The 16,405-nt window shown below is 38.1% G+C and overlaps 1 protein-coding gene across 1 annotated transcript; it reads right to left on the bottom strand.

Moving 5' to 3' along the window:
- Positions 1 to 709: 709 nt before the first annotated feature.
- PWP2 (PWP2 small subunit processome component) lies at positions 710 to 16,378 on the bottom strand (the record flags this gene model as incomplete). Its single annotated transcript, XM_057378913.1, has 20 exons — positions 710 to 1,730; positions 1,875 to 1,949; positions 2,942 to 3,092; positions 4,263 to 4,481; positions 4,847 to 4,912; positions 5,325 to 5,433; positions 6,369 to 6,516; positions 7,454 to 7,634; positions 7,977 to 8,127; positions 9,156 to 9,303; positions 9,897 to 10,045; positions 11,136 to 11,272; positions 11,977 to 12,047; positions 12,574 to 12,717; positions 13,184 to 13,404; positions 13,879 to 14,014; positions 14,420 to 14,563; positions 15,050 to 15,149; positions 15,501 to 15,595; positions 16,251 to 16,378. Coding segments are annotated over 20 exons (2,733 nt in total), but the record flags the coding sequence as incomplete, so codon positions are not given.
- Between the last annotated feature and the right edge of the window lie 27 nt (positions 16,379 to 16,405).

The raw sequence follows: 16,405 nt of genomic DNA, 5'->3' as shown, positions 1-16,405 counted from the left end.
TGGCAGCGGTGGGAAGGGCACTGAGGGTACAAAGATAACGGTGCGGAAAGAATGGGAGGGAAATAAGCAAGTTCGCAGATGRTACAAAACTGGGAGAAGCTGCTGACTYCCTCGAGGRCAGGGAGGCCCTGCTGAGGGACCTCGACAACTTAAGAGAATCTGCAATCACCAGTCATAGGAAAGTGCTGGATTTTGCATCTGGGACAGGGCAATCTTAGATATAGGGGCAGAATGGGGAATGAAAGRCTGAAAAGAAAGATATTAAACTATCATAGAGTGTCTAAAAGTGGGGAATGAAGATGGTGAAGGGCCTTGAGCWGAAGCCATGTGGGAAGCAGCTGGGTCTGTCCAGCCTGGAGGGACTGAGGGGAGACCTCATCGCAGTTATCTTTTTTACACCTCTCCTCTATTCTAACAATGGAAAGTGACCACAAAACAAATCCAGAACATAATATGCTGTGAAAATCAATTCTGGATCATGGGTAATGTTTGCTGCATCTTCATTAACGAAGACCTTTAAACATGTGGCTTAAAAATATTACAAGGACAGACACAATTCTTTGTATTCAGGACCCTGCTCTTGTTAGCCAGTTCTCATTAATATACAAAAATAAAGGGAATCAAAAGTTTCAGATTTTAATGTGTTAATAAACAACGTTAAAAAAAGACAAGGGCTTTCATAAAAAAAAAAAAAGAAAAACAAAAACCAACAAGCCATGAAATTTGTAACACATTCTCTTAGAGTTTGTTACATTTTTGAGTTGATAATGTGCAAACAAATTTCCACTACGGTGGTTGTCAATCAAACCTTGATGGAGTTGTGAAGTCCAGTAAATTTTCTCCCACAATCGTTGTTATGGGTCTAACATTTATCCTCATTACGGAAACCTCATCAAGTTTGGAAGTTACAGAACTTCCAAAGAAAAACGTTCCAGAAATATGTAAATACTAAATCCAAGTAAAACATTTAAAACAAGTTGAAAGAAGTACACAGGCTCCCAATTATTAAATTTTTTTATCCTTTCTAAAATTCAGAGTCCAATGTAGGATAAGCCTGCACTACAAAACTCCAAATACTTAATGTACAACACATTTTTAAGGAAGAATAAACTTCTTCCAGTCTACTTCTAACTTCACTAAGAACCCTATTCTTCTACCTATTTGAAACAAGAAATTAGTAAAAGAAGAATAAATGAATTATTCAAGAAATCAATACGCAAAGTTTACAGCCAAACGGTACATGAAATAAGTGCCATATCCATGGCAAATCCTGCATTTCCATCATTAACTCAGATGGATGAACCCTTTTCTTTTACCTATTTGAAATAAGGAATTACTAAAAGAAGACTAAATTAATTATTCAAGAAATCAATGCTCAAAGTTTACAGCCAAAGTGTACATGAAGTAAGTAAAGTGCCATATCCATGGCAAGTCCTGCATTTCCATCATTATCTCAAATGGAATTCCATCACACTATGAGGAATTCATGCCTCTATGAGGGCCACTCATTTTCAGTGAATACCACTGCATAAAATACTGTCTGAGGTTTTCTCCCTCTCACAAGGAGTAATTAGGAATTCAATTTATCCCTATGAACTTCTTGCATAAGATAATCRCTGTCAGAATCCAATTCTTCTTCATCTCCTGGTGTTTCCTCTGCCAGACGTTTCAYGCCCCGCTGTTGTGAAATGGCCAGCGCATATTTGATGTTGTAGATGTTCCATTCACAGCTGTAAAAATAAGAACATGTTGTTTTCCTCTTAAAATAAAAATACCTCTAAAAGAAGACACTCTTGAAAGTTTTAACAGCACACTGTCACTCCCTAAATCACTCTGGGCTTTTGATTTGAACTTCTACATGTAGCAATACATACAGTTTTGAAACATCTTCGAAGTGACGCTGGATGCTCTTCTGAAGGAACTGAATCACAGGGAGCAGCTTCACTGACCTTGGATGGAGAAAACACAAAATTTGCACTGCAATTCATATTTACATATGGAAATCTGTAACTTTTCTATACTCTCAAGATTTTAACAAGCATAAAACTTCAATGCGAACTTTTTAACACTAAATAAACAAAAGCTCTGCTTTTGACTCTGCCCTCAATAAAAGTAGTATATTGTTAGAAATACTTTTTCTAGTATCAAACTGYAGGTTAAAGAGCTAATTCTACTTGCCACAGCAACAGTTCCTTCCAGATACTACAATACTTTSTGAACTAGGGAGTTCGTTTTAAATTGTCCTCTGCTACTTTACCAGCAACAAAAGGAGAAAAYGTGTTCCAGCCATTTTAGTAACTGAAGCATTAATACCCACACTGAAGCAAGGGAAGAGTCAAACAATGCACTGTTTTTTAAATTGAAGGACTCCTTCTCAGATTACCTTTCAATTAGTCCATTTTAAATTTGTGAATTTGCCTGGTCTTGTAATTAAAAGTCTAAAAATTATATRTTATGGAGGGGCTGAATACAATTCACAGACCAGGCCCATGCAATTCTAAAGTACTATGTAGGAAGGCAGGGTATTACCATCTATAATCACAAACTAAATCTATAAAAATGCAATCAGTACCTGCATAATTATTTAAAAACACTATTGCCAAAATCCTACTATCCTTCCTGAAATCATTATGCAGTTATTGTCTAAGCATCTTAGGCAAAGTTTTATGTTTAATTTGAAAAATGTTTCTGTAATATAGCTTCACAAATCCAGTAATGTATTCCAATTGTGTCATACACACTTTTTAGAATCTTTTAGACCTTTAAGATCAAGTCCAAACTGTAACTTTTACCATTAGTAAAAAAACTGCAAAACTGAAGTAGTTCTAATTGCTGTGTATGCATTATCTTAAAATTCAGTAAATGTTACGTAAAAGCCTTAAATTGACCCGTTTTTAATTCTAAAATTCTTGTCAGCATTTTGGCTTTCACAGGATCTCACCTTGTTTTCAGTTTCTGTCCATGCAGCATGAGCAACTTATGAGACCAAATGAGATAGAACTCCAAGTGACACGAGGTCTCAAATGCAGAGGCSAGGAACTCCAGTAACTTCTCCACATACAGGTCTGGCAGGGATGAGCAGACTACATCAACTGTGCAAAAAGAGAAAAAGCCCAAAGACATTTAATACAGTTGAGTTTCTATTTGGAATAACATGAAAGAGACCACAGGAAAGCTTAAGGRGAAGGAGAAGAAAGCAGTGTCTTGGCAAGTGGTGGATATTTAGTGCTGTATTTCAGGGTACAGCACCACAATCTCTCAGGGGACAATTCTTTTTTCTTTAAACCTTCCAAGCATTACTGTATTTAAATAGAAGAAATTAACTCCTTCCCCACCAAGTTCTTCTTCCTAACAGAGTACTCCTGCCAGGAAGGTCTCCTTCAGAACATCCGCTCTCCTTCAACCCTTTCCTCCTCTTTCAATGTAACATACTTAATTGTTGCTGCTTCTGACTTCACCCAAATCGCTTTTCAGAGGAATCAGTTATGCACAATGACCAGAGACAGTAATGGATWCTTGAAAAGACAGCAGTCACCTGCCCACAGAGGAAGTGTCTGAATGCTGTTAGCAGCTGCACAGCACCAGAAACGCAGTTTAGAAGCATTGAAAATAATCTCACATATAACTATGATGATCTCATTATATATAGTTCTCYCTAAAAAATAATCAACTCCTGTTCTCTGCAGCCAACTTAACTGGCCTATATGGCATTCAACTTTGAAAAATAACTTTTTGCTCAAGAAATAGGCACACAATCATCCTGTTAACAGTGGATTACAACAGMCTCTCCTCAACCGGACTCTGGTCCTCTAATCATTTTCTAAGTCCTCCAGAGTATCAATGTCCAGAGTCTCCAGAGTGTCAATGTCTTCTCTTGTGCTGTCAATCCCAGAACTAGGGACAGTACCTCCTGACCTGRTGTCACAAGTGCTCAGCAGACAAGATTCATCACTTCCTCAAACTGCTGACTACATCCTTGGCACTAGTTAATGACCTTCTTCACACAGGCACAGTGCTAACTCCCCGAAACCTTCTGTGCCCCCCTAATATCAGCTCCTTYTAAGAACTGACATCCAAAAACTTTGTCTTGCACTTCTAGACCTGATAAAATTCCATGCTGAAAATTCACTAAATGAGTATGAAATAGTTTAGTAAAATTAAAACATAAATTAACACTAGGAAGTCCTTTATGCCTCAACTTATTTTGGCTTACATATCTGTTTACAACCAGCTCAGCCCAATTTCATGGCAGATCCACTCACCTTCACTGCTAGGGACAGCCTCTATGACTTCTTGAATTAATTTTTTTTCATTCAGCTTGAAGGCCATGACAATAGCCATAGTATATTCCTTCTGACGCAATGTTTTGTGTATATTGCTGGGTGTGACATCAATATCCAGCTCAAAAGGATCAAAAATTAGCCCAGAGTCCAGTGAATAGAGCAGGAGACCCTCTGTGGTAGTTGCTGCCCAGCTTCGTCCTAGAAGGGAAATAGTAATATTTAACTAGGGGTGTTCTAGAATGGAAACAGAAGAGTAATGATGAATGATGAACAGATGACTCATTTATTTGCAGGAGGTAGCTAAGACTGAAAGCTGTGCACCACTGATGGACCTGTCAGCAGTGACAATGCTTGTGAAAAATATCATCTCAAAGTGACTTAAGTTTCCTAATTATCTAGTGCACAGAAAGCCAGATTATGAACACAGCAACACTATGCCACATCTGAAAAGATGATCTCCAAGATGTTTGTACTTCTATACTTCATTATTACTCCTCCAATGCTTTATTCTTATGCTTGTTTTATATGTAATAAAAAAATGTAAATTAATTGTCGATACTAACCTGTAGGACAGAATCGCACACAAGTCACCCTTATTTCTGGTTTAAAGTGTCGATAGCTCATGTCACCTAAAAGAGAAGTTCAGAAGTGATTTAACACATTCACCAGAAGTTCACAGCCTAGTTATAAATTCTAATTATGATGTCACATGGCAAAACCTGGMAGAGTTAAAGACTGGGTAAAGAAGGACAGACCATGTCCAAGAGATCCTACAGTTTAAGTGACAGGACTGAATTGCCATTGAAAATTAAATCAGGACTGTTGGATTCTTTATCCAGGAAGCCACAGAAGCTCCACTGTTGCTTCTATAATGCGAAAGGACCTACCATACATCAGCTGAACACTTGTGCAACAAATCCCTGTGGCTASAGAACATCCAGGTAATCCTAACATTAAAACTGAGTTCAACAAGTCAAGCCATTCTTATCTGTGTGCAAGGTTTTGACATACATAAAACCAGAAACTAAATCAAAGCCATACCTCTTTTTACTCCAGGAAGAGGGATGGCAACACCATCATCACCTCCACCCCCATCATCAATCAGAGCCATGCTGCCAAACTCAGTCATTTTTCTGCGATCTAAGTACTCCTGCAAAAAATATGCAATTTCTATTCACTGCATTGAATCTCTTCTCAAACAGCAGAACTCAGTTCAGACTGTGGTTTCACATTATTGYAACTTCGTTTCACTCCACAAATGCACTGTTTGCTTCCTCACCTGCAGCCCTACTCTTTCTGCCCTTCAGGCTCCAAAGCAGCATCATGCTAACACAAGGACTGTGTGGCCAGACAGCTGTGCAAGGGAAATTTCAGGGATGTCACAATGTCAGTGAGATTTTAGGGACCTTCCTGCCCCCCATTTCTAAACACTCATCCCCTCCAGAATTCTTTTCCAGCTGGCTCTCCTTCTCTCAAGCCACATGTTGAACTACACCAGCTCACAAATCACTGTTGACAAAGAAGTGTACTTGAAACCACACTCAAATACAGCCTGATATGAACACTGGAACAACCATCATTCTTCCAGGTAAGGGGATGTTGAAAAGGGTTACTGAAGTTTTCTTCCTTCTGATGCTTTTCACATTCACTTTACTTTCAAAGGAATTTAATTTGGCATTTGCCAATATTCAGAAACAGAGTTTGTAAAGGTCAGTGATGATGTTCCATGTCCACAAAAAAATCCTTAATTTCTTTGCTAAAGTGACACCCAGGGAGTTATCTTGGTACACAATGTTGATAATTTACATTTTCACTTCCATTTCAAGTCTAGTGCCAACTAACTTAGTATGCTTGAGAGTTCTACCCATTCAACACAAGCACACTAGAAATCTGGCAAGATTGTGGTTAGCTGAGTGACAGGAATTAATTCTGTTCTAGGAGGACTATTTCCTTCCCCCTCTTGTGCACCAATATAAAACCATTCCTAAAAAAAATTCATGAATCACACTTAATGAGATGTTACACCAAAACCAAAGTCTGGTGGGAGTAGGGAAATGAAAAAAAAAGATCCCTGTGCTCACATACCTCCATTGCATCTAAAGAATAGTTGCATGAGATTTCAAATTTTTTCATAAGAATCTGTTCCTTGACATTATATATACAGACAAATTTTGACAATCCACCTGCCAGAATAGATTCGCCATCTGCTGAGTAACACAGAGTAGTAAAAGATCTGGCAGAAAAAACAAAAAAGAGAAAGCAGTTAATTTCACTGTCACATCTAAGCTAAAAGACATGAGTAGTGTGATGATTCAGAAAATAACCATTCCATGGAAAAAGTGGTRGTCTTCATTCATATGGTATGTACTTCACAAACTAATTTACTACAAAGCATTTGGTGCTTTACTATGAATCATAAACAATTTACAACTTCAGCTTTCTTAAACACTTCCATATCTCTGAGTCACAGCTTGGTGAGTGAGCTCTCAAACTACACCCTACACTACACTAAGGAGAGTCCAAAGATCTGCAGAAAACCTAATGCCACAGCATGTTTGAAAGAGATGGCTGAGAGCTTATCACCAAAAAAACCTTTTTTTTTTTTTTTTTCCCCAAAAAGTCATTGTTTCTTTGTTTTTTTTGAGAGGCAGCAATATGAAAAAAAAAAGAATCTAAAACAAGAGAAAAAGAGAAGACTAAAACTTCTACCTAATATCGTTTTTGACAGCACACAAATTCATCTTGCCTTTAAATATTACTTCACGTGAAGAGCAACATGTAATAAACTCCATAATTTAACTACTTTTTTTAAAAATGTAATTCTTTCTACACAATAATGGTTATATACTAGTACTTCTGTAGAAATGTAACTGCTTCAAAACATATTACATAGCAAATTAACGACTTGGCATGAAAAGGTTAATATTCTGCTGGTAACACAAGTTCATAAGTGATGGAAAAGACAAGATCAGAGTGATGCTGATCAGTGAGTGAAAACAGCAAACGTGTCAGCACCCAGATGTCAGGCAGCCTTTTCAAATTCAACATCAGAATCAAAACAGATGAACAGCAGATGCACTCTGAAATCTTCACRTTGAAAACAAATGGAAAAACAATTCCAAAGCAACCCTGCACAGCACCCTCGTGTCATTGCAGCCCCCTGTACATACTTGCCCTTGGCTGCCTGCTTGGCAGTGATTTTATCCAGCTCCTTCCTCCCCATCTGGAGATCGTGCCTGCCCTCAATGGAGCCGGTCTGCACTGCATTTTCATGATCCCAAAACGTTATCTGGCCATTCAAAGCAGCAACTGCGAGCTCCTTGCCATCAGGACGGAAGGCAACAACAAGAACTGCAAAGAGTTTAATTAACAGTTAACAATGCAATCAGATACTACCCTAAATTTTTTTAGGATCTTATCTCAGCTACCAGAAAAAGTTTAAGAGTAGCAAGTATGACTGTAATTTTTCTGTGGGCAACATACAAATGTTTAGGTAATTATAAAGATGAGCCAGAATTAACTTAAAGTATTTACTGCACTGTTACCCAAGTACAAGAGTGAAGTATCTGAACTTTCGATAATCATTACCAAGAATGAGTCTGTCTGTATTTGGCATGTTCTGTTGTTCATTATTAACACATTTTATATAGTATTTTTACATTTGATAAAGACAAAAAATAAAACGCAGATTACCATCTGAGTTCATTATTAGTGTCTCCTTAGTTCTCCAACTGTCCAACATATCCCATAACTTGACAGTCTTATCCCAAGAGGCACTGGCTAGAACACACTTCATTGGGTTAAAGGACAAGCTGCTGATGGGACCCTCATGACCTGCTAAGACCTAAGAAGAGAGGAAAAAATAACTTGGAATTATGTGAAAGAAACTGGAATCTGTGTAGTCTGCATTCAGTAAACCCTGGATACAGCCATTATACCATGCTCAACTTGTCCATATGTGCTTGAGATCACTTTTGGACATAGGGCATGATACACACCAGTGAWTCTCAACTTTTTATTTTCACAAGTTTTAAAAAAATTCCCTGAAGTGCCACCACTGTATAGGCATCTACAATCACCCCTATGCACACACTTTAGGAATGCTGTGTGCCATTTTCCTCCCTYCTTTCAAAAGAAGCAGATCAACTGTGAAAAACCAAATCATTGCTCTGAGAATTCAGCATCTCCTGCAGTTGATAACATTTCAGAAAAAAAGAAAACAAGAATAAGAGTAACAGAGACTTTCATTTCATGGAGCTCTTACTCCTCAAAAAAAATACCAAGGAAAGAAACTAAACTCAGAATTCTGGAGATCCAGTCAAGTGTATCCTGAGTTACTAAAGTGATCTGTATTCAGTGGTTGTGCCAAATTAAATACATGAATCACTGAGCTCTTCTACTTGTACAAGGTGTACAGTAATGCTTAAGAATTGAAAATATAATTGAAAAATCATGCCCCTGCTCTGCTCCAGCAAAACTCTCAACAGAATCTGTATCAAGTCTTAATACTACAATTTCTTGCACCTGCAATTCCTTCATTAGCTGCAGAAAATATGTAGAAAAGAACATCTCTGAACAAGGAGGGAAAGACTCTTATGGCCATGTGTTAGCTCAGCAATACTGGTGTTAGYTCATCACTAGAAAGAGCCCATCACTCAAAAATTCTAAAAACCATTTCTCACACAAATTCAGAGTGGAAAATATTTTTTTACAAAATGCTGAGAGCAACATAGTGTAGMTCCAGTTTTTRAATATAAACATAAMAAAACACTTCATGTTGTATTGAAAYCCCCCTGACTAATCCCAAARTWACTGGGATTAACACTCCACAYTGTGTTAAATTCAAGYCTTCCCAACAYTGTGGGTCCTTACATCCAGCAGCCTCCCACTCTGCATTGACCAGATGAATATTTCAAAGGAATCCTGGGAACCAGCTGCCACAATTTCACCACTGGAGTCCACAGCTAAGCAGGAGAACTGACTTGGTCGTGGAGACGTAAAGGTACGGAAATTGCGGTACCTGTTGRAGAGATGAAAACAAGTCATGAGAACATTTTAGGTAGATTTAAATGAGTGTTTAACAAGTGTRTTTAAAAAATGAGTTCATTTGATTGGAAAAGTCTTTTAAGTTATGTACAGAAAAAATATTCTTTCGATTAAATTAGATGTGATGCCTCAGCATGACTCCAGAAATACTCAAATAAAGRAGCTTTCTTCTATTAAATAGCATGTGTCAAGTCTTTAGAAACGTGGGCTTGTTTACACACCCAGTTCTGTGCACAGCTGTGTCATGGCCCAGCCACTAATATGGAAAGTTCCCCAYTAGGCAAGTGCCTTCTCCCCATTTGAGCAGAGTCAGACAATGATCTTCCAGGATTTCCAGCWTGTCTGAGGAAAGTTCTTCCAGAATTTTCTTCACAGAAAACTGGATGGAGTAACAGCATTCCTAATTACTATCTAAATTTAAATCAAAGGCTGAACCAAAAATCAGTAAGGCAGTGCTGCTCACCTTTATGCAACTTCAAATAAGCAATCAGCAGTTTGCTGTATTTTGTGGGGAATGTGAAAGCTGAGGACTAAATGAGACACAAAAGCTATTAGGTAAACATTTACCTGTGCAGATCAAAGGCACGCACTGTTCCATCGAGGGAAGCACTCACAACAACATAACCAGTGGAAGTGAAAGTTACTGCAGTTACACCACTGCTGTGTTCTGTAAAGGTGACAAAACAAAAGCTGCTGGAAGTGTTCCACACTTTCACCTGCATGACAGACAAGAAAAGACTTTTTAGATTCTCCATCATCAGTTAAGAGAGAAAAAAGAGTGAGGCAGCATAAGAGTTAAAAAGAACTAATTCTAGAACTCTGCAACAGCATYGAAGACTTTCAATAATACCAGGAAGGAATTCTGTGCAATTGAAGCAAACAGGCSACAGCTTACCATTAAACCCCTGAAGACACATTGGCAACTTAAAAATGTAAGCGGACACAGACAAAAAAGTTTGAAACAAAGTTAACTTTCAAGGAAAACTGTAACACCGAGTAAGCATTATGAGCTGCCAAGCTTTGTACCATTAGGGACAAAGTGTCAAATTCAAAACCAACTCTGAAGCCATKACAGAAATTACAAGTGAGATGATACTTCAGTTGGGCTTTTTTTMCTGAACAAGAATGTTACGCTTTTAGCTTTCTGAAGTCTGAGACTTCTGGGGTCAATTTTTAATCTGAATGGCAGAAGCCATGAAGTGGCAGATCTTCTTTTGACATTCAAAAGTTTTGATTAGAAATCAGCTACTACTGTTGTCCCATTTATGTGCCAAGATGTTGTGGCAAAACATCATTTAAAATAAAACTACCTGAATACACAGTCCATCATTTCAATGCAAGGCACCCATGAGAAGTTAATTTTTCTTTTAAGTAACATGCTTCTGGAATGGTACATTAAATAAAAAATAGCACTTTTATAAATAATTTGAAATTAATTTCATATCAAAACCCAATTATTAAAAGGGCAAGAAGTTGGCTGACTGAAGCTCATTCACCCCAAAATATCATGAAACCATAACTAAATTAACATTGATGAATTAGGTATTTGTGAGTTTATGGTGACTRGACACCTAGTAGTTAAAAACCCATCTGCTAGAAAGCATTAAGTGATGCAATTCGCAGACATAAGTAGTAACAAATCAAAATATACATGCTTTAGAGAAAAATCAAAGTATTTAAGGGAAGAGAGAATAAAAAAAATTATACTARTTCTTTTATACAAGAGAAATATGCATTCATTACAGTAACAGAGCTTTCTACATAAAATAYAACAAGTTCATATTCCAACAATATTGCCTCACTTACTTTCCCATCCTCCCCTCCAGTTACTATGTACTGTCCATCTGGAGAATATGCCAAGGARACCATGCTGTTGAAATGTCCCTGCTGCTTCAGCACGTAGGACTCACTCTGCCATTCCCACACCAGGAGCTGACCCAAACCTGTAACCACAGCGGATTAACCACAATTACCAACACAATAACCCTGCAAAAGCAAGTCACAAAACACAATGGCAACCAATGCAGGAGAAAAGAAAAAAAATGATTAAGACAAGTTGAATTCTGCATCTTTCAATCCTAATAAAAGCCTCTTCCCTTTTATAGCTTCAAGGCAATTTCCTCAACAATTTCTTCCAARAGCTATTACTTGGAATAATGTTTTCAATGCTACAACAGCAGTGCTATCAACCAACTGATAAAWGTGCTGGAAAGAAAAGTAGGGCTGCATGTAAGGGTAAAATTTTGGTTTTCATGCAAGCCATTATGGTTCCACTATGTTAAAAACATCAAGGCAGGGCTGTAAAATGCCACAGGCAACAAATGGCAAAGGAAGAGAGAATGTTTGCCCAGAATGAAAGCAGACATGAGCTACAAAGGGATCTGGGCTTTCCCTCAAGTCTGTGGGAGCCCTCCTCTATGAAACACGTATTTTTTTCCTATATCAACAAAATACTTTMCTGAATCATAAGAATTCTGTGAGGAGAGACTGGTTAGTGAGTCTTGCTTTACTGTACCTAGGAATCAAAGATGGCCATGAGACTATAAATTATTTAACATTYGGAGTCAAAACAAACAAGGAATTTAGGCCTCATGAACACCACATTCTTTATTTTTCCCATTAATACAGACAAAAAAAATTGACAAACCTGAACATCCAAAAGCAATCCAGTCACCAGTGCAGTTGATAGAAATAGAAGCTATCCTTTGGTCTGAAATACTGAAGAGAATTAACCAATAAACAAACCTATGTTTTTACATCTTCTGAGATAAAAATGAAGTTTAATATTTATTAACTCTGTTCAAGCAAGTAGTTTGATAGTTTTACTGAACTTCTGTACTACTGTAACATCAAAAACCATGACGTTCATTTCTTTTTCTTTCAGCTAGTACTTTCTACAATGAAATTGAGAATATTAAAGTTCACSGTGTTGAAGAAATCCATAGCCAACAACTAGGAACTCCTGAGCAGTTTCCTTATTCAGACCTCATTTTTCCAAAACACTATGGAGTGGAATTACGTGGAATTTATTAATTTAAGTTTATAATTCTGCCTTTCCAGAAAWTACAGTACTAAACTGATAGCCATTTAAGATTTTTGTACTCTGTTTATTCAACCTTCACATCCTTCATCACTTAACATGATGTGTTCTCAGTCAAACGAACAAGAACCCTTCCCAAAAAATGTTATACCCTTCCCCCTCAAACCAAACCAAACCAAAAACAGTGACAACCCCATACCTCACCTCAAGGAGTGGATCAGATTGAAATCTGGAAGCTCATGGAGGTGAAAGATTCCAGAGGCAAAACCAGTGACTAAAAGATGTGTTTTCTTGTGATAGGCTGCAGCTGTCAGGTTATTAAAATCTCCCTCTTTATTGAAAAAATACCTGGCATCCAAAAAATAAGAACGAAGCAAAGTGAACATTAAAGGAAAGTTGTTAGAGCTGTATCTCCAAGTAGGTCATCAAAGAGGCTGATGAGCCACCTMTATGTCATCCCCTGAAGTCAACCAACCCCTTCTTGCAAAACATCAGAGCCTCCAGACATAGAAAGAGTACTGTAACAGAGATCACATTTACCCTTTTTGAGTTCCAAATAATAACACATGTGCCAGTATTTCTTGTATTATTAAAAYTACACTTGTTATTCTGAAGATGAAAGGTAGAGCCCTTCACATAATCCAAGCAAGACAAACAGGTATTCTACTGTAACCACTTAAAATGGTATTTGCAGTAAATTTCTAAATCCTTGGCAGTTTTATATCGCTTTGAATGAGCAACAACAGATGAAAAAAAGCCCAGTATAATAAATCCCCATTACAACTGTGACTTTTGACAACTGAAAACCACTTACTTTGCTACACGTGARTATTTAACCTTATTCCTAGTCTCTTGTTCACTTGGATCAGCTTTTCCATGGATTTCTTCACCCTTTGGCTCTTCAAGCAGCTCTTCATCATCTTCTGCTACCTTCTTTTCCTTAGCTGCATCTTTAGGGGGCATGGGCTTCAAACCATCCAGCTCTGTGTCACACTGCCACACACACAGRGCTGCATCCTGGCTAATGGTGTACAGCTACAATACAAACACACTAATTATTATTGTCCATAATAGAACATAATATCTATGTTCTGTGCTCTGCAAGAATATGAATATGGACATGCAGAAGGGTTAGCAAATRTGCACTCTATTGTCAGGATAATGCATTACTTAGTCCTCTGGAATTCAAGCTGCTTTGACCTGGAAATTTTACTTGTCCTGAGAACTGGTGATTTATTTTACCTGCCCTCAGAAAGAACCTGCAAGGGCTAAAGGCAACTTGATTACCAGTCAGCATTAYAGCTAAGGTAAATAATTAATTCATATTCAAAGCTACAATGCTTTTAGGGAGCAATTTGAAATAACTTACTCCTTCAAATATTCAGGGAATTGTAAACTCACAATCACAGCAGTTATTTTCTGAGATATTGTCAAAATTGTCACCTACAGATAAGATTCTACTTCAACGACTTTAATATTAAAATTCCAGTGTGTTGTGATTATACATACATCTAGGCTGTTCTCTTCAAAAAAGCAGGCTACTATGACATCCTTATGGCCTCCAAGAGAGTAGTAGATCAAGTTTGCCCATCGTTCTGCTCCGAACACCCACGTAGACATGTCCTTGCTCCCCACTGCAAAGCATCTGCAAAAGAAAAGGCAATTCCCATTAGAACACTGGATTGCAAAACTCTTCACTGGGTGGAAAATGTTCTGAGCTCAAATTCACCAGTCACCACTTCTAAATTTATGAACAAGAGAATTGTAAACTGAGGTTGGTGACTGTARCAGAGGTAGAAGGGGTTAAATGTATTCAAAAGGTGAACCAGGCTCACATTCCTAAGATGTGTTCCTTTTTTGAAGTACTGTGCATTTTCAAGCATGAATCCATTGTTGATCCCCAACACATGCATATTTTGTACTTGTCTACCTCATATAATTTTTTAATTCAAGACAGAATTTTTAAAGCTAGCACAATATTTTAGAGGAAGGAAAAAGGGAYTGCAACATGCATTCAAATATTAAGATGTGCTTTGGTTTAATAACTCACTTGGAATCATCAGTCCAGTCAATACAAGTTGTYTCATCATATGGGCCATAGTAGGTTTTGTCCAAAACAAAGGCATTGAATTCTCGTTTCTTCCCAGGAGCATGGTACAGGTAAGCAAGGTTGTCTTTTGCAACCACAAATTTCCTGGCATAAGACAGTGAAAAAGACATAATTGCACACAAAGCTGATAAGGCAAACAAGTGTTCAGTACAGAGTGCCAYACAATGAAACAAAACAATAGTAAAAAGGCTCCTGCACTACTGAAACAATAAAAATTGATTGCTTTTGAATGAAAAACAAAATATTTTCAGATTGATATTATCCTCCAACTTAAGCATTATAAAAGAGAAAAYCTTCAGTAAAAATCACTGAGGACGAATAATGAAATTCTTATACTCCAATTCTCAAAACTGGAAAAGTTCAAACACTCAATCCGGGATATTCTATTTCCAAGGCTTTGTTTTTCCTCCCCTCTCAATTTTACAGATAAAGTGATCCTGATCAGTTCAAAATCTCCCCTCACTCATGAATAGGAAACATTCACAGATTGGTTACAATGTCCTCATAAAAACAAGTAATTTATGGAGTAATTCCTGCTGTTTTGTTCTAAACCATGCGCTATTTACTTACTTGCCATCAGGGGAGAAGCTGACACTGTGAACYGGCTTGTGAAAATAAAATTGATGTATCACACATTTCCCAATCAAACTGACAAGCAATGCAGCTCCCTCTGTAAGGGCAGAAAAAGAATCATGAAAATATTCRAGTTCTCAAAGAAATCATAACTCTAGCAAGCTTAGTTTCTTTCCCTAAAAGGCCGGGGGGGAAAGTATTTTCTCAGAAACATTTCGAAACAGGGTGTTTAATATTACTAAGATAAAAAACTACAATCCAAATTATGACACACTATCTATATTCTGTAAACAAGTTCTTCTTAAGTTCTAATTTTMATGTAATTGATAAAGCAGAGCACTTCTAATTTTGTGTTGGGGTGAACACRTAGCAGTACCAATTTCCCCCTCTCAAGGTGACATTTTTCCTGAATTCTTTTACAAAATAAATATATCCTTYGTGCAAGTACCTTCATCAATTAGAATGGCAAGACTTCCATCTGGAGAGAGCCCCACRCACACAATATTGAGCCGCGTAGCCAAAGGCAATGTCTCACACTTGTTACTGCAACAAGAACATAAAACAGTAAAAAGGGAATAAGGATGCAGGAAAAACATGATGGTATCAATGAAATATGGTTTGATASCTTTGTTAAAACCACAGACACCATCTGGATGTAAAACCCCCACAATTTTCTTTAGCTGTCACAATCCCACGAACAACAACTACGTGGGGCTGTTCTGTGCCAGGCCAGGAGCTGGACTCAGTGACCCTCACGGGTTCCTTTCAGTTCGGGATAATTTGTGATTATGTGTAAGAGACAGGCTCCTGATTCMATACAGGCACAGGGAGCATTAATCRCAACTCTGGCACACAGGAAAGACTGTGACTAGAGATGATGATGCTCTAAGCTTTGTTACATTCAAGACAGAAGTACACAAGGAAACCATACAACTAAATCAAACGCAAACCCGTTTTTTCCCCTTTTTTTTTTTTTTTTCTGAAATCCACCTTTACATAATTCCTCTGCTCTTCTCCACATGCATGTACCCGCACAGCACCGTGACAGGTATTCCACTAGGCAGGCTTGTACCTTTTAATACTAAGGCGGAAGCTTTCCTGGGTATTTTGGAAGGCCGAGCATCCCATAGAGCCCCATGCGTCGTACTCAGAGCTTTATTCCCCCCAGAACCCCTTCCCCGCCCGTYCCCGCACTCACTTCTTGAGGTCGAAGAGGGAGATCCTGTTGCCGACGGGGCTGAGCAGGGAGTTGCCATCGCGGGTGAAGCTGAGGTTGCCGCGGCGGTACACGGTGCCCAGCAGGCCGGAGAACTGCGGGGGCAGGAAAGGGCAGGGTTAGAGGGGCTGGGGAGA

Source organism: Malurus melanocephalus, unplaced genomic scaffold, assembly GCF_030028575.1.
Source record: "Malurus melanocephalus ecotype Western Australia unplaced genomic scaffold, MMel_1.1 scaffold_379, whole genome shotgun sequence".
NCBI classification, from domain to species: Eukaryota; Metazoa; Chordata; class Aves; order Passeriformes; family Maluridae; genus Malurus; species Malurus melanocephalus.
Note: the sequence above shows the minus strand (reverse complement) of the source record. Positions and strands in the feature narration are given on the sequence as shown.